This window comes from Osmerus eperlanus, chromosome 24 (assembly GCF_963692335.1).
Source record: "Osmerus eperlanus chromosome 24, fOsmEpe2.1, whole genome shotgun sequence".
Classification (NCBI taxonomy): domain Eukaryota; kingdom Metazoa; phylum Chordata; class Actinopteri; order Osmeriformes; family Osmeridae; genus Osmerus; species Osmerus eperlanus.
The window spans coordinates 8,275,888-8,302,929 of NC_085041.1; the positions used below are offsets into that span (position 1 = coordinate 8,275,888).

General features: G+C 43.6%; 1 protein-coding gene across 3 annotated transcripts in view; it reads right to left on the minus strand.

The window, feature by feature from the left end:
- LOC134010795 (adhesion G-protein coupled receptor D2) overlaps positions 1 to 27,042 on the minus strand; it is a 57,761-nt gene that overhangs the window by 14,434 nt on the left and 16,285 nt on the right. For all 3 annotated transcript variants that reach the window (XM_062450076.1, XM_062450075.1, XM_062450077.1), the window contains exons 18-20: positions 17,608 to 17,649; positions 11,920 to 11,973; positions 8,862 to 9,063 (exon numbers count right to left, since the gene is read on the minus strand). In XM_062450076.1, the coding sequence (XP_062306060.1) occupies positions 8,862 to 9,063; positions 11,920 to 11,973; positions 17,608 to 17,649 (298 nt within the window). The remainder of the gene's footprint in view (positions 1 to 8,861; positions 9,064 to 11,919; positions 11,974 to 17,607; positions 17,650 to 27,042) is intronic.

Sequence of the window (27,042 nt, forward strand, 5' to 3'; positions counted from 1 at the left end):
TTGTTGTTGGTTCGATTCCCGGCCGTGCCAAATGACGTTGTGTCCTTGGGCAAGGCACTTCACCCTACTTGCCTTGGGGAGAATGTCCTTGAACTTACTGTAAGTCGCTCTGGATAAGAGCGTCTGCTAAATGACTAAATGTAATGTAAATGTACTGGAGTACTTGAAGGGATACTGCAGATACTGCAGATTCTGTGCCAGTGAATGAAATTGTAGAGCATGTAGAACATGGCTGCTGCTTAATGCTTAGTGACAAGTATAGACACCTCAAGACCATTTCCTATAATGTTTCTCTGCAACTCTTCTGTCTCTTCTTCACTTACCCTGTGCCCTTTTCTCTTTCTCCTCCCCTCTCTTTCTCCTCTTCTCTCGTCTCCTCTCCGGAGCCTTTGCCTGTACAGTAAGTTCTTATGTTTGTGTGTGTATGTGTTCTTGCGGTGGTCCAGGGTGTGGGACTGGAATGGGGGGGGGGGGGGAGTGTGTGGGGGTGATGCACCTGTCTCCTAACAATCTCTCATACCTGTGCATCAGCTGCCTTTTTAATTACCACTCCAAGGAGGTTTGCCGAGAGTCATCAAGCACCTTGTCGCTTACAAACCTCACAAAAAATCGCGAAATCAATAGAAATCATGAAGATCCTGGTCTCGTGCCTGTTTAATTGCCGTAAACAGCCCACACGGAAAAAAAATCTTGAAGCTGGAAGGCGGGTTTTAATGAACCAATATACCGGAGAATCAATGCATGCAGACACAGTTTTTTTTTGTTGTGTTTTTGTGTGTGTTTTTTGTGGCAACATGTAGCAGGACGTGTTCGCTACCCGTCTTCTTCTAACGTGTCGTTGACGACAGCGCCAGGCGAGGCGGTCACAACAGCGGCAGCAGCTCGGGCTCTTCTTTTTCATTTCCTCAGGACGAGGCAGAGGCAAGCAATAGGTTTAGCAGGCGAGGCGAGGCGAGGCGAGTCTGATTTATGGCAGTGGGGTGACCTCTGGGGCCGTAACACAGTGATGGGTGAGTGGGTCTCAACGGTAAGCTACTGGCACTTGACAAAGTGCCTGAAGCAGAATGAATTTACTTCTCTTTTCCTCAATCATCAACAGCCACTGCCCTGACCCCCATCCTGACTGCTATAACAAGATCTCCCATCTCGGGGGCTGAAAAATTTACTGTCACATCTACTTTTCAATGAGCTCAAGTGAGCACTTCTTTCACCTTCAGTGGAGCAGGTGCCTGGGTAACCTGGTCGCCTGCCACGCACGCGCACAAGCCCAGCGTCCGCGTACCACACACGTGTAATCGCATGCACTCAAACGCAACGCACAGACACACATTCAGGACCTGTAGGGGGGGGGGGGGGGGGGGCGGGTTGGTGGATTGGGGGCGGGGGGGGGGGGCAGAGGTTACCTGGGACAGAAAGAGTGAGGCAGAGTCTAGCAGACAAACTCCAGCCTTTTACATCAGAAGTCAATCTTCCTAATCGTATTGCCGGCACTGGAGGGGGTTTTCTCTCCCCTCCACCGCCCTCCTTCTGCCCCTCCACCCCCCTCCAACCTATCCGTGTTTGCCTTCACATTGACTTGATGACAGTGCCTTGAGGCAAGTTCAATTTAATAACACCAATTTTTTTTTTTTATATTCTCACGATTAATCTCCACGCCCATTCAAATTTTATCTACCCCTCCACAGACTGGTGATCATGGAAGCTTAGAGATCCTTGCTAGGGGGAAATGTACTGTAGAGACCTTACCAGGGCCAATATTCATTCACGTCCTTCTGTCTGGTACAGTAGTTTGTTTTGCACCAAAATCAATACGTTTCGAACATCCTGAATAAAGATGCTTTATTTCACAAATGACGCATGCTTTTCTTGCCTCTAAATTCCCCTCTCGGTTTCTCGTTGGCTAGGATAATGTTGTGACAGCGAGATGGTTAAAACCGAATGCATGCGATGATTAAAGCAGCATCATTTGCCGAGATGGGGTTTTAAATTTTACGGCTGTGCGGGGTTTGAGCGTGTGGGTCACAACCCCAGAAGGCGAGACACTGTGGGTTATAATTGAAAATAAAGAAGCTATTAAAAGGCATTCAATAATCTAGTGTAAAATTGATCAAGCTATAAAAGATGTCCCCGCGGGATTGTGGCCGTGCATGGGAAAGGAGCGAGAGAGAGGGATGGATGGAGAAACAGGAGAGACCGAAAGAATGAGAGCGTACCCAACGCTGACGCAGCAATAGCAATAAAAGCTCTCAGAGACAAGACACAACATTTGCCTCATTACATTATTAGCACACAGTAATGCTCAATTATAATTACCATTTACATGTGTTTATTTGTGACGTGCCATAGAGTGAGTATTTGAAACGATGACACTGCATTCTGTTGAATTGCAGCACAACCTTGAAACTAGAGGGATATCTCACAGTACCCTGCAATAGTCTTAAGTGGGACCGACTATAATACTAGGCCCCCCACCAAAGCTAACCCCTTAGTGGCCTTCATCAGTACCCACCCCCCCACCCCCCCAGCTGGGGTATTTGTCCCCAGACGGTGTCTCCCAGGCTATCAGCACCCCCTAGCCTAAGACTGGATTTGCAGAGCATGAGTCCACAACCACAAGAGCTAGTTACATACAGTGCTATTCACTCTAAGACTAAACATACATTGACAGACCCTACAGCATGTGTCACAGCAAAAAAAGTATATATTGCTCCCGTTTCTCCAACAGAGGTCAAGAATCTCCAAATGGCAAAAAATAGAGTACAGCAACCCGAGCAATTTATCGTTTGCTAGTTTATCAAAGTGTGTGTGTGGGGGGGGGGGGAGAATAAAAAAAAAAAAACAGTACAGGAAAAAAAATCCAGCGGCGTTTGTCGCTGCTTCTTTAACTTTCAATTCTCCTAAGCGTGGCCTGCTTCACAGCTCCTGGCTATTGCCTTTCTCAATCTGTCCCTGGAGAAGGAGGAGTTATGGTCCCTGTCGATTGAGGAGAAAGGGATGTTATTCCCCTGTCACCCCAAGTCGCTCCGCCATCCTCCCTGCCCTGATCTACGGCCCCCCTCCCCCCTACCCCCCAGCGCCGATGCCGCCACCGACGCCCGCCACAACTGCCGCGGTATAAGAGGCAGAAAAGTGTTATCCAATCCACACACATGCGCAGACGTGTGTGGTACAGTGCATGCATGCGAGTGTGTGTAGGTACACAGGCAGGCAAACACACGCACAGAAAAGAACACAGCCCCTTTGCCAATCCTTGTATGGTGAGACATGGGGTGGGGAGGGGGGGGGCTGTCAGGCAGACAGGCCGGCCCAGGAGAGGTCACCCCCCACCCCCCCCCCACAGCCACAGGGGCGACACGGCCCCCTGAGTGACGCCCTTGATTAGGGACCGAGAGCGGGGTTAAAGATGTAAAGGGGGAGGGAGAAGGGGGGGGGGGAGAAGGGGGAGCGGAGGGGGGGAGCGGAGGGGGGAGATGTTAGTCTTGGATCGCAGTTGGCGATCCTCACTCATTTGGTGTCAGTGATCCGAGTCCCCCCCCCACCCCCGGGGGCTTCAGTTTGGGTTTGAGCTGGCGGGATGTGACAGCCATGCTGTGACAAGAACAACTAGCTGTCGTTGCGTGCATGTGCAGAGAGCGAGCGCATTGCAGAGGGGGGTGAAAACAGTAGCACAGACTGGCGGTAATCTCTATCACTTTAATTAATCATTGGGAGATGTCGTCAAGAAAGAGGCACAAAGTCAAAAAATGATGTTGCTAACGATGATAGTGTTGATAATGTTAACAGTAACAATGTTAAATAAGATAATATATTAGTCAGCACGTTTAACTTCCTGAAACACTTATGATACGATAAATCAAAGGTTAAGTTTTCAACACTTTACATCCTGAGGTAGTTAACTCGACGGTACCTGGTTTAGGACAACGATGTATACATCCCTGTCTTACTACAATAAGGAGTTAACCCACGCCATGCTCACCCAGGACAAACGATCACACACCGCAGCCCCCCATGCTGAGTTTGTCTGTCTCGCTCTGTGGGCGATGGCATAAATAAATAAGTAGATAAATAGATGGATAACGCAGAGGAATGGGAGTCTATGCGGTCTGGCCATCCATCATGGAGTCTATTACCACAAGCTTGCAGTCCCTTCCGTATAATGCAGTCAGCCTCCTAAGCAGATACAAATTCAACTTTTTTGTGTCCAATTTGTTATAGCTGACAACGACTGGCATTCCGCCATAGTGGTTTCTCTGAATTATGAATATATTTCTCTGCCGGGTTTTGCCCAAGCATGATGGCGTTATGTAGAACAGCGAGAGAAACAAATTTGGGAATCCCGGCACGCTTTGAAGCAGCTGGGTGCATAAGCATAAACAGTCGCACTTAAGGCACCTTTAGAACAACAAAATGGCTTCCATATTTCATCTGTCTATTTGCTCATTGGGTTTGATAAATATCAGGTGCCAGTGCATGTGCTTTAGGACAATGCTGTGCACTAGAGTTGCGTTCAAAAAGGTCTGATAAAGTTTACCAGATTTTGTCATCTTAGAAAAGCGAAACCTTACCTGAGAGAATGAATTGCCTGAATTGACTATTGACACGTATTAATTTCTCCCACAAAACTAAACTTGAAATCTTTAAGTGGTTCTCAATTCAAGTGTGTTATTCTTGGCCCCAGATACTTGCCACTCAGAGCAAGAGTGATAATGAAAGAAAAAGAGATAGAGGGGGAACGAGAAAAAGTGACAGAAAGGGAGACATACTGTAGGTAAAAGAAAGATAAGCAACTAAATAGAATGAGTGAGTAAGTGTGATGTAGAGAAAGTAAGAGAGAAAGAGAGAGAGAAAGAGATAGAGAGAGAGGGAGAAACTGAAAAGAGAGAGAAAGACAGAGAGAGGAGGAATGTAAATACAGGGCAAAACGATCGCACATTTCGACTCCAGCTGTTTGTTTGGGTATTTACACTGCGAGCTACAATCAAGTCCTCAAAGTCCACGGATGACAAGGCCCCGATCTGCAGCCACAGATCCAGTAAACACACCGCGGAACGCCACACACACCACCATCAAGGTCGCCCTTTACTTATTTGTCAATCACTCAGGACAGCAAGGAGGGAAAAATGAAAGAAAGACGCACAGAAAATGTGCAAATAAAGGAAACGGAATATGGGAAGAAGAGCGGGGAGGGCTGAAGTTTCGAGTTGGCTGAACTTTAGGGCCCGTTTAGTTTGAGCAGATGTAGAATTAGTCCCCATCACTTTGCATCAGGGAGACACTGAACATGAAGCGTGTGCAGCTTAAGGGGGACTATCAGTGACGTTTTTCTCCGACGACGGTTCTAACGCGAAGACCCCTTCCTGGAGAGAACAGAAGGCTTTTTTTTCTGGATATACCTCTTCAGCTGTTCCAGCAGTTTGATAGTTGTGTCCTTATCATCCTCGATGAAATGTGAAGAGATAAACTAACCTTGCCACCACAGACACAATATATACCAAGCCTAACTAATAATACTGATAAAAACAACAAAATACCAGTGCAAAAGTTGTGGCTAGTAGGACTCGATGGCATCAACGTTTTTAGCCAAATACTGATGTTATTATAGTAGTTTAATCATGACTAGAAAGTCATCAATTGAAACTGTAATTTGAATGGATGGTGTCTGAATGGTTTCTAACAAAAGACGAAACAGTTTTGCACTGTGCCCTAACAAAGATTTCCATCCACTTGATTTTTTAAGGTCTCCAAAAGGGTCAAAACCAGTATTACACAGCAGACCAGTCAACCATGTTCTGTCTTTTAAACATATTGTATTACCGTAGTTCCGGATGCTTCTAGTTGCACATTTTGATTCACTAAACCATATGGCGGAGGGAGGTGCTGGGTGGGGGTTGGGAGGGGGGGGGGGGGTTGGGAGGGGGGGTTCTGAACTGGTGTTGCAGATGAGATTGGGACGGCGATGTTGTCATCTCTCTTGGGCATTTTTTTCCTTTCACTGTAGGTACTCTGCGCCATGTCAATGAATCAGCCTAAACGTGCGTGACAAGGAGGATATGAGTGTGTTTGTGTGTGTGTGAGTGTGTGTGTGTGAGTGTGTGTGTGAGTGCGTGCATGTCTACGTGTCATCCCCCTGTCTGTAGAAGGATCTGGGTGTAATCTGCTGTTGCATGCGATCCAGGGTCCAACCTCTTCTCTTATTTAGACACCAGGCAAGGCTCTGTGTTCGCGGCCCCTAATTGCAGGCCGCTCTGAGGACCACATGTTCAGAGAGAGGAGGCCGGGGCAGATGTCAGCCTGGACACATGGCTCCAGCACGTTCTATCAGTGAGCCAAAAACGACAGATTTCTGTTTGACTAACATCTTATTTGAGTGGATATATAGTACATATGTGACGAGGATACATTTCATTTACCAGCCGTTTTTCTCCAAAGACCGCAAAAAGTCAAACAGGACGGGGTGGGTCAGGACAACTGCGACCAACCTTACTACACCGGTTCAAGTTCAAGTGGGCCGCGAGACCGCAGACGAGGCATAACGTTGTTAATTTCAGCCTTGCCACGCTATCGTGGGTCTCATGCGTCATACGTTCACGCACTCTCTCATCTCTCGTGTTTTTGCACAAACTCCTGTACGTTCTTCACTTTACTCCTCCGTACGCACTTGTCCTCAACATTTTCCTGCCATCTCCTCCTTCTCTGTCTCCTCTGCTCTTTTATCCTCTGCCGATTGTCGCAGTTGGTCAATGTGAGCGGAGGCGTCCACGAAAGGGAGAGAGGCATGAAGTGATCAAAAGCAGTCTTTGTTGCAATTGTTCAGAGCGCGCGACAAGCCTTGTGCGTGAGGTCACGATACCAAGGAGCACTCACCAATTCTCATTATGGATGTGAAGGTGCGGTCGTTATTTCACAGCCGGCAACCTAACGTCAAACCCAGTCGCCTCGCACACTCAAGTCCGCGATTGTTTTTCCTCGCTCTTTCTCGCATCCTTTTCCGTTCGCACTCTCTCAAGGTTTCTGTTCTCCCTTTACAGCCCGTCCTTTGCCTTTCTTCTCTACACGGTCTCAGTCACTTTTGTTAACTGTCTTTCCCTTCTTTCTCTGACTCTTTCCTCTTCTATTCTCTGACACCCCCCCCCCCACACACACACACACACACACACACACACACACACCACCGTAACCTTACAGTTACCAAGTTTTAATAAATGGCCTGTTAGTAAATGAAATTGTTTATGTTGCGTCGCATTAAGAGCAGGCAAGTGGAATCGTCAGGATGATTAGTTACAGTGTGTGTGTGTGTGCGCGCACGCGTGCCTCATATGCACAAAGGTATTTTAACAGTGAGGTATGCCCGGACCGCTGAGCTCATCAGAAAGCCAATCATGCGAAGCAAAGAGCATTTGCATCCAGTTAGCATCAGGGCTGCCCAGGAAATGAGCTGGATAATAACTGCTGACAATCGATATTTCTCCATACACGCTGTACTAACAATGAAAATGTAATGTGATGTGTTGCTCATACAGTATGTACCGCCTGCAGTATCTTGGGAGATGAAGACATTGGGGAGGATTGAACTGGTGTGGCATGAATAAAGGACAAAAACGACATTTTCACTTGAGTCTGGAGCCATTTATAGGGAGGGGTGGCGAGGGGAGAAGGGGTCTGTAAATCTCATGATGCTGGTGGCTCATTGCCCAACAAGTTTTTTTTTTCACACTGTAATTTCTGATCCAGGACATAGTGAAAAATCACTGCATGGGCTACAGTGCAAGAGAGAGTGATACCCACGCCAATTTCAGATGACTTGGCAGAAGGGGGAATAATCCTTTGCCAACCTTTTTACCTGGATAACTAGATACAAAATCTTTCAGTCATCGCCCTTCCTCCTCTCTCACTCTCCCTTTCTCCTCTATTTCTTTCTCTCTCTCTCCCCCCCTCGCTCTCTCCGTCTCTTTTACTCTTCCTTCCGCTACGCAACCTTCTCCCTCTCCTTTCCGCACTTTGAAAATGTTCTCTGGCATCCTCTCTCGCCCCCCCCCCTCTAAATTACTCTAACTGTACTGAGTACAGCCTGGGTCAGGGAGCTAGATTGAGGCTGTTGGGATCTGCAGGCTCTGGACTCTGTCAGGGTTGGACAGAGGATCTCATGTCTAAGTTCACTCTCGGTGCCAAACGCTACTCCTCGTTCCCCGCCTAATGCCTAGCAGGTTTGCGTGTCTGCATTCACCCCCCCCCCCCCTCCCACACAGACACACACACACACACAAAAGAATGAAAAAGACAACTGTGTTGTTCAAGCAAACTTGACATCTGTATTTTTTGCAACAGATTGTTATTGTGCTGGAACTGTGTAAAGATATATAGATATAAGATACAGATTTAGATCTTTTGTTTGATATGATAATAGGGTTTTCGTTTTTTCGTGAAGTTGTACAGTCACGAGAGTTCTCAGGATGCAAGGACAACATCAAATTTGTTGTTTTATCTCGCTCTGCATTTTCTGATTGAATTGCCCCACAGAGTATTCACTGGAGTTCTGTTGTCTATTCCCTAAGTATTTGAAATCCTACACACAACTGAGAGATACAGTCTATTCTGGTTTAAAACTCAATTAAATGACCAAGGTCATTTGATGCAAATACTAAACAATTAAAAAAATGGAAAAAGAATGTATTCATGTTTGGATAATATATTACTGCTGTTCAATCATCATACAATTTGTGACCTCAGCTCAGCTTTTGCACAGGACATGACCTATGAACCGAGTTAAACTGAGGCATTCAGGCAGGCTAGGTTGTATGTGGTGAATGACTTAGCCCTGGAGGTGTCAAGTACAGGCCTAGGGAACCCAGAAGGTTACTCACCGTTGTCTGAGCTCCCCTCCCTCTCCGCCAGCTCACAGATGTGGGGGTCAGTGGGGCAGAGGGTGGGCTGCTGGCCAGGGAGGGGCCCCTCCTCCTTCTTCTCCTCCAGGCCAGGGCTGTGGGGACTCGGGGGCCCAGGGACAGGGGAGCTGGTGGGGCGAGTGCTCGTCACGGAGCTGGAGGGTCTGGAACTGGCACAGTTCTGAGGGGAAACACAGGTAAGTGAGACTGGTCTATGGGAGAACATACTATAGTCGAATAATGTATAATAGACCAACTAATGATTATATTAAGCAAATATATATACATTTTAAAAACTATGTAAAGGCACAGCTATTTTTTTATTCAGTCAACACTACCAATTGACTGTCACATTCAATGAGTTTGTAGCTCAGACAGATTATGTTAATAATTTAAATCCAATGTAAAAGCATAATCTAGTACCATTAAATGGTATTAACATGGTTTAAATAGTCTATAACGTAAATGGTAGATGCCAAGTAATTTCTTATTTTAAAAAAAAGTCAGTCATACCTTGGAAATATGTCATATTTGCTGACAGAGATACAGCAAAAGCTGCTAGACCATTTCACGTTTGGAAGACCATAAATTAGCAGATTTCAAACAGAGCATCTCCCCTCAGAGACCAAAATAAACCTCAATCACTGAATCCCATTTGTTTGCACAGCTATTATACAGACTTCAGAGAGCATCAGCGCCTATATGGGCCCGGCCTCTTGTATTACATATGCCTGTCATGAAGGAATGCCCAGCATCGCAGACCTCCGAACAAACATTCAAAGTTATGCCAGCCGCTCCTCTAACAGCCTGGTTTATTCCAAGTACATATCCCAGAGCCAAACATACACGCACTCACACACTCAGTACAGAGTGTATTCACACACACACATACACACTCACAAACATACACACACACACACACACTCACACACAGATGCAGGAGGAGCACATAAAATACTCGGCACACTAATATGCAAAAATACACACACACATCACACACAACACACAAACACAAAACACACACTAGTCACTCTGCTTCCTATATCTTGTCAAAACTTGAATTAAGATCAAAAAACTAATCCGCTTCCAATTTATATCTATATTTCAGTGCTGTCACTGACACGGAACTCCAAGTATTGAGGATAGGGGGGCGGTGGGGGGTCGTTTTTTATTTGGGTGGTGCAACTGACAGCTTTATTTCACAAAGCAATCTGGCAGTGTGTGTACAAGTGGGAGGTCAGAGAGGGTCAGAAGGCAGGTGGTATCAAGCAGGCAACATTGGTCAGGCTGTGTATAAATAACTAGAGGTGCTCCACAGCCCTAGGGGGTAAGAATCTGTGCTCAACCCCTCTACTAGGGCATGGGGTGGGGGCATGGGGAAAACTAGACGGCTGAGGTCGATATAGGAATGAAATCAAGGCGGAGAAAGTGTCATTACTAATATTGATTATCAAACATCGTGTTTCGTTTTGGTGGACCTAACACAGAGTGTTGTCAAACGGGGGATGATCATTCCTATTATGTCTTGTTATTGTATTAGCAGTTTTGTGCGAAAAGTCAACATGAGTGCTTTTTGATGTACATTCTGGAACTATACAGAAAAATAAATGCTATAAATGTTGCCTTCTATCGACCCCTCTATCCAAATCGTAATTCATGTTTTACATGTTTTACATTTCATCATTCCAGTTTTAAGTCGCATTATTTAACATAAAACCTTAAGAAAATGATGAAAGATTCTGTCAGATTTCATCTGTCTCACACAATACCTATTTGCTGTAACACCATCCTAGACAGAATCTTGTTAGTCACATGATTCGCTTCTGCAACACAATACACAATCTTGTGTTTTACAACAAGGGGAAATATAGGGGCATGTGCGGTCATCTAGAGCCAAATGCCTCCAATCTCCCCCAAGATAGGTGGATACAGTATTTCTGCCAGATTTATGGGACAAAATAGCATGAGCTAAAAAAAAAACATTGGCTGCATGGGCAAGCTAGATGGTGGACTCTGAGATTGGAAAATTGCAGAGAGAAAGAGAGAGCACTAAAATGGGGACCCTCACTGATAATGTGGGGGCGCGTGATATATCAAGCTACCTGAAGTGGGGTTGGGAGGGGGGCTGGGGTCGTCCCTGCAGTCATTTTTTACTGGGTCCCCGTCTTTGCAGTTTCAGACTGTCAGAGGGTCAAAGGGAAGAAGGTGGCGATATTCTAAAATCAATCTGCCTTTAGAAATGGTCTCATTCCCTTCTCAATGACCTGATGGGATGGACAGGGACTGGTACAAACTGCCGCGACCCATAAAGCCTGACAACCCAGGAGGGATCACTCATAAGGGCCATGTTGCAGTAGGGTGTAGTAGACTGTGTGTGTGTGTGTGTGTGCGTTTGTAAAACCTGGAAGGAGAATATGTGTTTGGTTCGGTGTGTGCACGTGCATGTTTGTGTGTTTCAGGTGTGTGTGCGTGTGATTGGGGACACTGGAGGAGGGGGTGGGAAGTGGGGGGGTTGCTGGGCTATTAACTACTTTTAAAGCGCTTTGCTGGGGCTAAGTGATCTCAGAGCAGCAGCGGCCGGCCAGGTATAAATATTGGCCTGACACTTTAATGTCAGGGGACAGCTCGTCCAGGATTAGAAACTTGTAACCCGGTGGTGAGGTTGACATTGCGAGGATAAAGGTGCTGTATGGGGGGGAGGGGGAGGGGTTGTGTGTGTGGGGGGGGGGGGGGTGCAATGGGGAGAAGGGGGCTATTACAGAGGGGGCACGTTTGATGTATAAGGGCATCTAACATGGAGTGTCCACTGTTGGGACTACTGCTGCAGAAGCATTGCATGTCATTGACATCGCTACTGTGAAAAGGAGTTTTTTTTTATACATATAGGTGTACACAACATCCACTGTGGCACTGCATGCACGGTCACACCGAGAAACATAACACAGTCACACACAAATACACACAGAAAAACAGGCAGATGTTACCGCACAAACACACATACAGAACCCCAGAAAGAGAAAAGTGGTACATGACATACTGAAAGATTAAGAGCTTTTCTTCTCTCCTTGATCCTGTTTACAGTGCTCCGAACCTAAACAAAAAAAAGAGAAAAATAAGTGTTTCTGATTAAAGTTCTAAACAGCAAATTTTCCAATATGAGTCTGCACCATCTGAAAACAACCAACACATGCCATTCAAAATCAAATAAAAACAACAGGAAAGTAGATCGATAAAAGAGAAAGAAGCTTTGGGCTTTCAGGCCACTGAGAGATGGGGCAAAACTTAAATATTGCAGTTTGTCATATGTAATGGAATTTGAAAGTGACACATAGAGCCCGCAAACTAAGGAGACTACTTTAAGCTATCATCTGTCACACAGAGCAGGCCACCAACAAATTGAGTTATTGGAGGAATAGCGACTGCCCTAGCAGAACAGATTGCATTTATTGTGCTCAAAGAGGAAAGATATCTGACATACTGTTGTGAGCAGTACACATGTACAATCCCTACAGCCTGTTTAAACTCTGTTTACAAGAATATTCTGATTATTATTATTCACTCAGCTACTTTTTGTTTATTTTTAGATGTATTTGAAACATACTTCATGAATATGTCGGTGGAAATGATGTGTACGTGGAAAATGATTACACTCTTTAACAAAGAATCCCATTCACAGGCATTTAGAGAACCCACAACCTTCCCTCACAGACAATTATCTTTAAAATGTGTGCAGTCTTCCTCCATTCTATTTCCATACCAAATTGACCTTGAAAGATATACTGCATAAAGACATACTGTCTTCATAAAGACTTCATAAACTATCGGCATGAAAAAGAAAACTACAAGAATCATGGACCCATTAGCCAGCCTCTCTCTGTAATGTTTTAGATCCAATAAGGTCTGTCTACTGTCACCGCTTACTGTAAATTTGTAGCGGCTCAACGCTCATCACCCAGACCTGTCCCGGCCCAACCCATCACGTTAGTGAATATGCATTATGGCTTACGGCTTCATTAGGCCTTGGCGTGTCATAAATTATGACGCCACACTGAAATACGCTCACACACATAAGAGAGAGAGAGACCGCGCGCGACAGAGAAAGAGAGAGTGTGTGTGTATATATATGGGGTGTGGGAGGTGTGGGGGGGATGTTTTGCATACACACCATTGTTGAACAGCCATATAATGAAGAGACCAGACGGCATTTGACAGGGCAGAATCAACAGTGGCAGTGTCATATTTATAAAAGCCCACTATTAATCTTGGCACATGGCAAGGCTCGACGTACAGAAACGTTGCGCAAACGTTCAAGGGGGAAATCCTGAGTATTTCGCTTCTTCGCTTCATATCAAAGCGAGCTGAGGCAATTACATGACACGACTTAATTAATCATTTGACAATGAGGGGAAGGGCATTGTTTTAGACGATCATTATGTGGTTAAGGCATTTTTGTTTGCTCTCAAGGTTTTGAGATGATGCAACTGCGTCTCCCCATGTAAATGGGCAATAAACGATTACCATATGAAAGAGCGGAGGAATGCTAACACCTGCCAACATCCTTGGAATTTAGTCAAATGAAAAGGTGGTCAAAGGAAAGGATTACAAGGTGACCACCAAGGAAAAACTAAATGAGATGAATAATGGAAATGTTTTGTTTGGTAATTAATGTTGCATTAAATGGGTATTATCTGTGGATGATGTATGTGTAAGTTTTCTAATGATGCCTGAGGAATATCCTCATTATATCCCTGATATCAGGAGTGGCATATGAGAGAATAATGCTCTGTCTTTGAACAAAAGACCCACAATCCGGTCTGAAATGTACAGTATATTTACAGTATAATCTTTTATTATTTACAGTATAATAAAAAAAAAACCTTTTTGATTTTGTATGTATTTATTTTTTCATGTACATTCAAAAGGTTTTTTGGAATATTGGTTATAAAAATTGAATAATCTTTGACAGTGCCCTGGCACCTTGGTTACACAGTCCTAATAAATTGTAGTATTAATAATACCAATTTCAAAGCTACAACAACTTTCAAGTTCAACCCTCACCACTAATAGAAACTTTATTTATAGTGTGGCCTTGTAGACTTAAATCTCAATGTTGAATCAGTTTACTTGAACTTAGCATGTGTCTCACTGCCAGATACAAGTATCGGCACACGAGGGAGGCTATCACCCGCACGTTCTTAGCAGCTCGTCTGAGATTGTGTAATCAAATCAGAGGTTACACTGTCCCTGGTGATCTGGGTCTAGTTTGTTTAAATGAATACAGGCAGAACAGAGCCCTCTCATTCTGGCCTCTCGTTTTCCCCTCTTTGATTATCTGATTTACTAAACACACACACAAAAACAAGAAGAAAAAGAAAAAAACGTTGATCATTCCCATTCAGCTTTCTGCAATTTTTCAATTAAACAAGAATTTCCTTTCGATGCCAGAGGGGTGAAACTGGAATCTGCCTGTGTTCTTTGTCACACCTTCCACAATGCATGAGGAAATTGAGAGAGAAAGATGGATTTAAGAAAAAAAAAATGCAAAAGAGAGGTTAGGAAAAAAAAGGGGAAACAAAAGGAACAAGAGGTGGGGTGGAGAAAAGACAGTGGAGAAAGGGGGTGGAGAAGCGAAGATTATAACATTTCCCAAAAGCCACCCTTTGGAAAAGCAGGACGCGTACATGGGTTGCTCACAAATTGTAAAGACCCCAGGGTCAAGGAGAACTTGGAGTAAGAAAATGGATTCCCGGGCACTAAAAAAGCCACTTAAGCAAGAATGCGCCAATGATTTATTTTACAATGCACGGGGTCAGACCCCAAGCCTCCGCCATGTCAGTACAGTGTCTCATGACTCAGGGACACCTCTTCACCCTCTGCTCTGTCGTGGAGAATGATAGAGAAAGAGAGAGAAAGAAGAAAAAAGGGCGAAAAGAGGAAGAGTGGATAGGACAGGGAGGGGATGGGAACGACATGGGTTTGACTTCCTTGGTCAGTAACACTCATGACGGAAGAGGAGGGATGGAAGGGAGGATGCGGAGCAGGAAGGGAGAGCGGTACGGAGAGGAGAGACAAAGAGGGGGGATGAGAGGAGGGATGAAGAGGAGAGATGGAGGGAAAGAATGGAGAGAAGGGATGACGAGGAGGGATAGAGAGAAGGGATGGAGAGGAGGGGTGGAGAGAGGAGAGAAGGGATGGAGAGAGGGATGTAGAGAAGGGAAGCAGAGAACAGATGGACAGTGGGGGGTGGGGAAGGGGGAATTGTACAGTGCCCCATTGACAATGACCTTGGTGGGTTCAGTCCAATCAACAGGGCTAACGTAGAGGTTGAGCATCTACCAATTTAAAGGTTTACAACCAATTAAAATAATTAAATCATATTGGTGGTTTTGATTTACCAAACCATTCTAACCCTATTGTCCTTGAGAACAAATACAGCCCTCCTATTGTGTTTGGGTCAAATTTGACCCTTTTTGAAGTTTAGATGCATGAAAAAACACCTTAAATTTTTTTCTGGTCAAAACAAGGCTTCATTAATGCATCCACGCTGGTTTACTGAATACAATCAAGCACAATTTGATCAGTTTTCTTTTTTTTAAATACCTATAAAAAAAAGTTACATCTGTGGTGTTGTGGGTCAAATTTGACCCAGTAGTAATTCTGAGTGTTTTAAGCAGGGAAATAAAAAGTAAATGTTGCCAAATCATCATCAATAACTAAAAGGTCAGCAACACATAAATACTATGAATAAAACCTACAATAATAGTGTATTAATATTGTGTAAAATAATTCAAATCATGTTTTGCATTGACTTGAATTCAATTGTAGCATGCAGCAAATACTATGATCCCACATCCACCCACCCTCCCTCCATCCCCGCCACCCAACCCCCACCCCCACCCACATCTCTCTGTCCCCCCAGCTGTATAGCAGTATATAGGCTTGGACTTTCTCACAGTTCATTACCAACATATCACCGCAGCATGTGCACACACATACACAAACATGAAAATTCAATTTCATCTCTCATATTGAATACTTTTTGGCTTTAATTATTTTGGGAACCCATTCATTGTCATAGATGTGACAAAGGTTTTTTCAATTGGGGAGTGGTAACATAATTTTGATAAAACCTTCTTTGAGGTCTTACCCACATCCCATTCTGAAGCAGCATATGAGTGAAGCCTAGTTCAGGCATGGCACTCTACACCTCACCCATTGGCCCACGTCCGATTATAAGGGCGCACGGATACTCCTACACTCACTCCCGGTTGTTGTATTATTGTGCTGCTGCTGCCCTCCAACATCCCCATCTCCCCATGTTGTCTGTATGTTACTATCCATCAGGTGGGATTATTTCTCAATTTGCTCCCTGCCTCATAGTCTATGTATGTTGTGCTTCCCCTAGATACATCCACTCTGCCAAAGTCAAACCTATTTTCATGTCTATGGTTATTAATTAATGCTGAAATCTTGACTGAACTGCAGTTGTCAACATGAGCAAAGGATATCTCACAGCCTATAGAAAGATCCTTATTGACATGACCAACATGGAGGGAAGACTAGGGTTTGTGAATAGTCGGAGGGAGATTGCCACATTGCCATTGATACATTGCTACATGCCATTTCAATGCTTACCTGGTGTACCTTCCTGGGGTATAAAAATCAAACAATGAGGCCACTGTTTTTGGAATGACATTATCATTACCCTCTTCTCATGGTCTTATAAATTGTTTCCCTGTTCTGTACATCATAACCAAATAAAACAGATAAATGGTGCCTTTTTTGTACATAAAACGTGCACATGGTAAGTCCAATATAGTGCAAGGTACTTAAAAAATTCAAAGCAATATATATTTAACTATGGATATGGATGGCTAATATGTTACTTGGCAGATAAAACATTTCATTGGATGATATTTTTTGCTTTAATTCAGTGCTTGTCAATGTATTCAAACATGGGTCAAATTTGACCCGTGAACACCAAAGGTGTAAACACTGTTTGGATATAGGAGGGTTAAGACAGCCTGTGAATAAAAAGGTGACACGGCATTGGGTGGCATTTTAAAATGAGAAATGAGAAAAGTTCTTAAATCACCCGGCTCTCAAAAAGGCTCTAAGATGTATCTGATTATGCACATTTATAGTTATTGCTATTTACATACAGTACAGGGCCAAAAGAACACAAGCATTTGACCAAGAGTGATACTGCTAAATGAAGCCCATCCATTAAGTCGAAATTTATTTATATTTCAAATCTCTACGCCGTACTTTTTTTAAAAGTGAGCACATCTAAATGGTAATAACAAACCATTTCAATACAATATTTCACCACTCCCTCCTCCGTCAGAGACTATTTTGCTCATAGACAAAGAGAGGAGCTGGGAGACACTCCGCAACTGGCCAGAAGCGTATTGTCAGAATGCTAAATGGAGCAGCGTGAGTTTAAAAACTTAAAGAGGCAGTGAAATATTAGCCAATGTGGGTGAGGAATGAGTGGTTGGAAGAAGGGCCGTGTCAGTGTTTAATGGCCAGCCCGGATGCATATAAGTTAGCCCAAGCATGAAGGGCAGTGGGACGCTCATGTGGAAAGACAGGCGCCTCTTCCTTCATTTTCCACCATCCCTCCCTTCATCCCTCCACCCGCTCCTTTAAGCACGTAGCCCCGTCAGGAACTTGTCATTTCTCTCATTCACTCCGACAGCCTTGAGACACAATGCAGACTTACCTCTGTGTTGTAGACCCCATATATCAGGAAGATGAAAAGCCCCTGTAGACACACACAGACAAAAGAATACAATAAAGTAAACATTTTCTCTATTTTATCAACTTATGTGAAGAAACTACATGAACAAAACACATGACAAAATATTCCCACGCATGTTTGTTTCATTTTTGTTTATTATTCAAAGCTATGTTTTTCAGGAGCTCAAGAGCCAAAAGCTGCTTGTTCGAGTCTGTCTATACAGAGTTTGGAGGACTGAAGAAATAGGAACATCAACAAAACTGGGGCACTTCTGTGAGGCGCATCCCCCAGACATTGTGTTCATCTTCAGCCCGATCAGAGCATCAAACTCAAGGTTTCCCCCAGCTTTCTATCTCAAGTGTCCATGTTCAGTTTGTACTCTATGGAAGACAGTTAATACTCAATATGTACAGAGAGAGCCACACACAATGGAACTCACACAGGGAAAACACAGAAAAACACACACAGACGAAGAAACACAACTCCTCCCTCGTGAATTTGTCAAGAGAAAAATCATTGGAAGAGGGCAGAGAAAATAATGAAAGAAAATGGCACATAAAAGAAGATATTTCAGGTTCACAAAACTCCATGACTAGTACTAAGAACACAAGAATGGAGTGCCCTTGGGAGCAGAAAGGACACATTTTCAGTCGCAGAAAAGTAGCAATTTTTCATTATGCTCATTGTTGTCTTTGTTGAATGTACAAGCTGTGCATTCACCTTCGGGCCATAATGCAATCCTCTGAGCCTTAATAAGCATAGGTACGGGCGACATTCACCAAGGTGGATTGAGGGATGGCACTTCTGCCTTGCAGATGTACCGGGAAAAATGAAAAGAGGAAATTCCTATGAATCTCAAGGCCAATCGATCTGTGCTAAAATGTTAGTTTAGGGGAAAGGAGTAACTTTATTTGAATCAGCGCAACTCTGTGAAAAATACTGGAACATATTGTTCTCTTCCTTTGCTCTCCCCTGCAGTGGATCTCTTAGAGAAAGGGTGACACCTCCAAAGAGGGGCGACCTGCCTCGGGCATCAATCAAGTGCAAGTTTGGAACATCCAATTTGCCAGAGCAAGATCTCGATGCATCACCATTGACAACATGATTTGGAGGCCCATTCAAACTGACAGCCATGCTGCTAGCGATGGCACCTCCAGCTCTCCTGCTGCCCAACTCCTTAGGTCCTTTGACTATCCCCTTAGACTGCCCTGTGTCTGGTGCCATGTTAGGATATCCATCCTCTTTAGACATCAGCTTGGCTGGACACAGACACTCTAAACGGGTGCAGCAAGAGATCTCTGTTAAATAAAGTAAAAGCAAAACGTACTTAAAATCACAATAGATATACGTATTTTCCTTTCAAATCCTTTCTTTTTGCCAAAAGTTTAGGCTGTATCTCATGGCGCAACAACTGTACCACATGGGAAGAAACACAACAATACCCAGAGTGTAGGAGGTAATTTGCAACACATACCCCATTGTATTGCATTAGAACAGCAATTTCCAACTTATTGTAGCAAATTAATGATCGTGTTTTTGATCATTTCTCTTATTTGTAATTAATCTTTTGTTGTGAGGCGAACAAAGTGGGAAAACATCTCACACACATTATGAAAAATGATCAATTAGAATATAATTGTGTTAAAAATAAGCGGCATCAAAACAATGATGATGGATTGTTTAAAATGTTAATTCATTAATATTTCAGTTCAAAACAAACATTGCACACAAAAAAACTAGATTGCATTATTTAAATGCACAGTGTGTTTTTCTAAACACAGTCCTGTTTCTTTTGAACTCTGCAGTAAAATGGTTAAAATGTATGCAAAGTATTGGCACAGTTGCTCTCAAAGTATTACTATACATCAAACAAAGAGCATAAATTAATTATAGGCCAACTAATTAGGCAACGATTGTATGTTAAAAAGTTAAAGCCAACAAACAATATGTTGGGAAAAAAACATATCTCCTTTGAGAAATGTAATGTAGTGCAAACGGAAGATGAAAAAAATAACATTTATTGTATTTGAAGAAACAGGGGGACATGCCGTATGCGTTAGCAGAGGAAGCAGGTAGCATAAATCAGTGCACTTTCAAAGCAGAGGGGTCAAAACCAGAGTAGTTATTAAAACAAAAGGCATACCTTAGATAAACTTTGCAAACTATACCGTTTACACCGCACATGGTTGAGAACTCATCGTCAAAATACTTTATTTGTTGCTTATTGCATTCACAGTTTGAAAAGAACACGCAACCATTCAACAAAACCCTTTTCAAACACACGACCGGTGTGTTCCCTCATTCTGCAGTGTGCAGTAAACACTGATAGAAACCTCTTACAGCTGAGCCCATGCATCATCAAGCCTCCATCAATGAAGAGTGAAAGCCTTGTGCACCACTGTGAAGCAGAACTCCTATCTTCTCATTACTCGGTGACAAGACACGGACATCCACCTTTTCATTTAGGACACCACATGCCCAGACTTTATTAAAATGTTCCTTAAAGTCTCTCCCTAAACCTCCAGCCCATGCCCCGCTCACACCCCCAACCTCCCACCACCACAACAGTGTAACAACATTTTGACCGCCCTCCACACACAAACACCCCCCCCCCCACAAATGTGCAAACTTAAGTAGCAGCAGGTAAAAAAAAAAGCATGACAACCACCTTATTTATGACATTGTCCTTGGTTACCGAAATTTCAATGTACCGAAATGAAAACTATGATTAAGGGAGAGTGTCTCGGCAAGGAGAGCACAGGGCATGGGGGCTTTCTATTTTTCCCCAGAAATACATAACGTCTCCTGACACCACTTCTGTAGCAAACGAGCCTTGCCAGTCCAGCTGATGGACAGAAGTCAGGAAGGTGTGGAGTCGTGACAGACTCCTGTCACCTTCAGCTGGGCAGCACACTCTCAGTAGACTCCCTCAACATTTACAAACGTTGTCTTAAGGCTGTGATTCGGTTACAGCTGCGTGGCATTACTTCGACCTAAATGTTTGGGGGCACTCAAGTCTGATAACAATTGGGGAAGCTGTCGTGTAAACCGTGCACAAAATATTGAAATAAGAAGGTCAACTTTAAGTTTCCCCTTGATTTGAAAAAAGCTATCTTCGTTATAATTTTAGAGCTATTTCTATCATAGAGGGTGAGCTAGATTTGACTAAAAGCAGGGCAAACGTCCTAGTGCAAACTCTTGGAAACTTAACAAAAGCCAGCATTTCAAGTTCTGAGTTTCAGCTCATTCTAAGAACCTTTACCTGTACCAGACAACAAAGTGATTTTTTCAGGTATCAGTCCAAAAACCACATACACTGATGTTACTTTGTACATTTAAAGATGTTGGCTTTTCCCTTCATTTCCTTCATTCCCCCCATACATACACATCATTTTTTTCTTAAATAGAGAATCTGCAGCTTTTGGAAACTCAGAACTCTACCCATACACCTGGCAATCATTAGGGAAATGAAAGACAGAAGAGGTTAAAACTGTGGAAGGGAAAAAAAAGTTCACACTTTTTGCTGAGGGACCTGTTAATGTCTCTGACCCCTTTACACAAAAACAGTTTAATTAGCTTGTATACATAACTTTCACTTTAACCGCTCACAGCCTGTCAAATCAATCTGTCCATCAGAGCCCTTGGCTCTGGGATTGAGGCTCCGCAGGACCTCAATTTAGAGCGACTCTGCAACCCATCCAGCTGGAATGCAGACAGACACGATGTCAAAAAGGGTCAGCTAACCTCACTAACAAGGCTTGAAACTAGCTGCCTTTAAACTAGAGAACCCCGGTTGGAAAGAGTTTTGTACGTAATTACATGGACTTTATACAATTTTGTAAAACTCTATACAGACTTTATACAAACTTTGTAAAAAAAAAAAATATATATAATTCTTTCAATTAGCTCTTTCAAGTTAAACAAACGCAGATCACAACAAAGGCACTGGGGTCAGGATCTTAACAACAACAAAAAAGGTTTGAGTTTGAAATTAAGCGTTCATTTTTCAGGGAATTGTCATTGTCCGGGGTGGGCTCAGTGTCCAGATACAGTTTCCATAAACGTTCATATTGCAAAACAAATCACTTATTCTTTAGATGAGGTATTTCCACATTACCCCACTTGGATTTAAACTAGAGTTTGAGTTGATTTGATTTCTTTCTGGGCTAAACGCCATCTTAAATATGCACTGCAAATATGTAACAGTTACTGTTATAGTCATGGTAGAAACACTTTCTTTCTCATACCAATCAGTTCCATTTACATCCATAAAAGCAGCACCAGGTGGAGACCTCAACAAGCCATCAAACGTAGTTTAAATTGGGGCGCCCCAGTGGCTCGCCGGGTAGAACACGAACCCCATAAGCTAAGGCAGCAGCGGCCCAGGTTCAATTCCAACCCGGGCCATTTTCTGCAGGTCATCCCCTCTGTCTTTCCTGTCTCTTTCCAACTGGCACTATCAAAAATAAAGCCGAAAATGCCCCCCCAAAATATATAGATCTTTCAAAGTATAAAATAAAATGTGTTAGTAGTAATGGTGTCGTTATTTTAGCATAAAACTGTGTCAAATTAAGTCTTTCAGCAACTACAAAAGCCCTAAAGAACTAATTAGAGTATGCATTATAATGATGGCAGAAAGGTTACAGTGTGATGAAAGAACGAAAGGGCTCAGTCGCGGGCCGAACGAGATTCACATACTCACGCAGGCGATAAAACTGTCCCTCCCTGGACACACGCACACACCGCTACCCACTCCCCCCCCATCCACCCCCATTACCCACACACACACTCACTGACTGTCACACAGTGAGGAGAGGACCCCCAGGCCAGCAAGCCCTCCGGAGCGAGGGGTGGGGGGGTGGAGGGGTAAGCCGAGAGCATAGAGAGGACCAGTGCTGCCTGTGATCACTCAGGAGAGGAGGGAGAGTTATTAGCTTAGCCCTGAAACACCTACTTAATATAGGGGCCAGCGCTGATAGCTAGCAGAGCCTGGTAGAGGTGACAGCTTTTGGACCTGCTTGAGGAAATCCAATTGAAAAGCAGCCAAGAGGAACAACAAGCCTGAAACAGATGTTGCTCGCTACCACTGGTGCAAATGGGGGGTGGGAGAGGGGGTGGTATACAACAGCAAGAAAACGGTAGCAAATTTGACACAAAAAAAAAACACATACACAAAGGCGCTAGGCACATACACACATATTACATAATGGACTCCAGAAGACACATATGAGCATTACCTGGGTGGGTATAGCGAGCAACTATAGCATCAATAAGATCCCGTTTCAAAAAGTGTACATTGTTTTCAGTTGAAACAGATAGACAGCTGATGAGTAAATCACTAAATAATAAAAACCAAATAATAATTCAATACAATATCAATAGACATGTAGAAAATGTGAAGCATAAAGTCCATACTCTCTCATTTGAGAAAAATAATCCATAAAGCCTTTTAATTCAAGGTTGGAAATATACAGTAGCACAATAACACAAATGCAAGGACCCAAAAGAATTAGCCAAAACATACAGTAGGTGAAAAATACAAGCAAAAAACACTGAGGAGAGAGTTATCCATTGACAGCAGAAAACTGCCGGCCGTTTGGAAGGTCAGTTAAAACACGTATTGAGCGATGTGAGTACAAAACTACTTCCCCATGAGCATACAAACTCACCTTTCAAACTACTGCGGCTGAGAATCCCGATGTAAACATGAGAGATCTAATCGCCCTTGTTGTTGTTGATCTAATATTAATTGAGTTTGGCAAGGCTGACCATGTCTCATTCATAATAACTTTTATTTATTTATTTATTTATTTATATTACGCACTAACAACTGTGAGGGAGAGAGAGAGAGAGAGAGAGAGAGAGAGAGAGAGAGAGAGAGAGAGAGAGAGAGAGAGAGAGAGAGAGAGAGAGAAAAGGGGAAAGCGGCCGGCTAAAATCAATTGTGACATATCTTTATTGCCAGTCGATGACAGATGACACATCATTTGCCATCGGTCTAACATTGTGTCAGTGTGTGTGCTATTGATTTTACATCAGAGGACAAATGTTATTGATGACGCTCTAGGGTGAAAGGAGAGTGCTCTATTTTACTTGCTCTATCTTTAAGTAAACTGAGAGTGTGGACATCTTTTGATTCTCTATGCTGAAACACACATTTTGTGAGCCATATTAATCAAATTGAATCATGTTTACACGCATTAAATCGTCTTGTTGCGAGCCAAGCAGAGTATGTAACTGTAGCCCCAAAACTATCATAACACACATGTGGGTGAGAAGAAACGAGAGAGAATGTACTGTAAACAAACGAGCTTTTAAACAAGACAATTTTGGGTTGCATGTCTCTGGCGCCAAGGAAAACATACACATGGAAAACCAATACAAACTTTTAACACATGGGTCAGACTAGAGTCTTTGAACTGACGATTGAAAGAGCAGCCACAGTGCCAAATATCGGTTTAATTAAAAATACTTAGGTATTCAACCGACATTTGGGGTGTCCCCTTGTCATATTACATGAGACCACACTGTCGATCTTTGGCCCGTATTCTAATTACAAATGTTTCCACTGAGAGAGGGGAAAAGGCTGTAAATTAGCAGCCAGGGCTCAGCAGCTGGGTTTGGGTTCAGCTGGAAAACACACATGCACACACACACACACACACACAAACATACAAACAGTGGACAGTCCAAATGTCCATCACTGACTCAGCCATTCCACTATTTTAACTACACTAACCCCTACTGAACACCTACTAAGATGCCTTGGACAGCTTCAGTGGATCAGGCCATCATTGTAAATAAGAATGTGTTCTTAATGATCTTGCCTGGGTAAATAAAGGTTAAATAAAACATAAAAATAAACGCCATGACAAGGGAAATAAAATGTTTGCTTCCCACAGTACTCGATAGATAGTATTAGATAGTACTGCACATATACTTTCAAGCTTTGTTTTATGTGTTTGTCCTTGATGCCTCCATTAAGATGGAAACTTGCAACTTGATAAAATGATAAAACAAGTTATTTTACATATTTATGAACATTCATACGTGAAAGTAAGTCATTATAAGTCATTATATAATATTGTCTTCATACGCTCATAATTCCATCTATGCCACTATGCAGCGACATCACTAAACAAAGACAAATTGCACGGATATGCACAAAGTTCTGTCAAGTTGAAAAGAAGACTTTCTACACTACCTTTCCCACGTGAGGTGAGACAAGTTTGGGCGTGTGTGTGTGCATGTGTATGTGACGCGTGCTCCCCTCCAGTTCAGACACTCTGCGTGGGGAGAGTATCCATCATGATAAAGCCGCAGACGCGGCGAGTGTCACATGCAATCACACTTCACTACGGATCGCAGGGCTTCAAAGTGAAAACGAATGGTAGTTCATCGACGTGAAGACTTCATATATCTTCATTTTTTTTAGAGGGGGGGTGTCTTATCTTTTTTTCCCAACCCTCTGTGGACCTCTGAGTTTTTGTCACTGTCTAGGAAACCCGACAAAAAAGGCCTGTATTTTTTACATGCATTCCTCAGCAATCTCTAAGTTATCCTGACGATCAATTATTTTACATGTAGGCCTACCCTAAAAAGTGATTGATGCAGAGGGATTAAAAGATCCTTGTGGATTTAGGTGTGATTGATTGCAGCGAGTGTTAAATGTGATAATCATCAAATTTGTAACCACTAGAAAGTTAAACGAGCCATAATAATGTCGTAGCTGCCGACGTTCCATCTCTCTCCCACCAGTATGGCTTTAATCTACTAATGAGCCTAAACGACACAGGCTTGACGTTATTGAGACAGTGTTAGAGGCTCTCTATTCCCGCGCCTTTCTCTCGAAAGCGTTTGATTGGCACATGCTTTCACTTAATGAGGATAATTACCAAGAAAAACAAGAGGGAGAGTGTGTCTGCTCAGTGTTAGCCTGGTCCGGGTGTGTTGGACAGATCTTTTTCAGGGGCTGTCCCTCTCTCGGCTGTATTTTTTCCCCGTCTTTGGGCAACCCCTTTACAACATACACCCCTGAGTCCTCCCCTCCCTAGTTGAACACCCCACCCTCTCTCCCTCTCTCCGCCATCACCTTCCTCCTGTCCGACAAGAACCAGATTAATAGGAATCAGCGTGTGGTTGTAAACACTCGTTAGGTGCGGGGAGGCTTGGCGGCGACAGGAGGAAATGACACAAGCGCTTGTGGTGACCAGCCTGGGGCTAAGCAGGAAGGGCAAGGGGCCAACACCGACCGTCGGCTCTACAGGGCAGCCACGGACGGCTGTGTTGTGCTCTCCGTTTGTCTTGGGGTCCGTTAAATTTACACAACTGCGAAAGCAGTGTTCAGGTATTTTCAGGTATTTACCCGCTCTTTATAAATCAATACAATTGGCGTGGCTTGCTACTCGTTGGAATAAGCGAAAACATCTGGTTTGGTAATGTTTACAGTAAAATAAGGCACCACCGAATGGACTGTATTCAGTGGAAAAGATTCTGGATGCTATTCCGTAAAAAATTTGTTAGACAAACCAACACATTCAATTTTCTTTTCTCCATTCAGTAAAAACGATGACATGCAATTAAGGCTTCTTTGCCACAGGAATGATTTAAAAAGAGAAAAACACATGAATAATACATTGCTGTTTATTCTTGTTTAATTTTGAAGCGAAGAAAGCAAATAGCTCACTTGCAAATTGGCATGTGTATTTGACAGCCTTTATGCCCCACCCCCACCCCCACTCCTTGCAACCCCACTCCCCTAAAACTGAATCTGCTCCTTTGCCCCATGCTGACCCAGTTCTTACTAATTAACTACAAAGTATACATCAAAGAGGGCCAAAACAGTCCACGGCACTTAGATCCACACTGATACACTGATCTGTAATGTGGCCAGCCCACACGACTACCCCCACCAGCCATCCGAGCTGTCAGAGCACCCCCCACCCCTGCCCATGCCCCCCCCCCCCGTCCCCCCCAGCCTGTCTGTGTGAACTTGTGACAGTTTCTGAGAAGCCAAAGTGGTGAACTTATAAATAGAATGGTCATTGTTTCGACATGGGCAATTTGGGGGGTGCCGGAGTAGTTCCTGACGTTGTTGCCGTCAGGGTGGGCCGCTGGTAGGGGTGGGAGTGTGTGTGTGTGTGTGTGGGGGGGGGGGGTCGTGTTATTATAACAGGGGTCACAAAGTCATAGTCAGCTGATCAGGTGACGCCCTCCAACACACACACGCACACACACACACACCAGTATTCTGAAAGACAGAGAGGTATGGTTTGCTTTTATATGACAGAGCCTATTACTAAATTGAGCTGGCAGGTAATTCTAAAGCAAATAAATGCTAGTGAGCTTAACAGAGGGAAAGGTCTTGGGGTGGCGGCATGAGCAATGACAGGAATTCTCTCGCCTCTCTTGACAGGA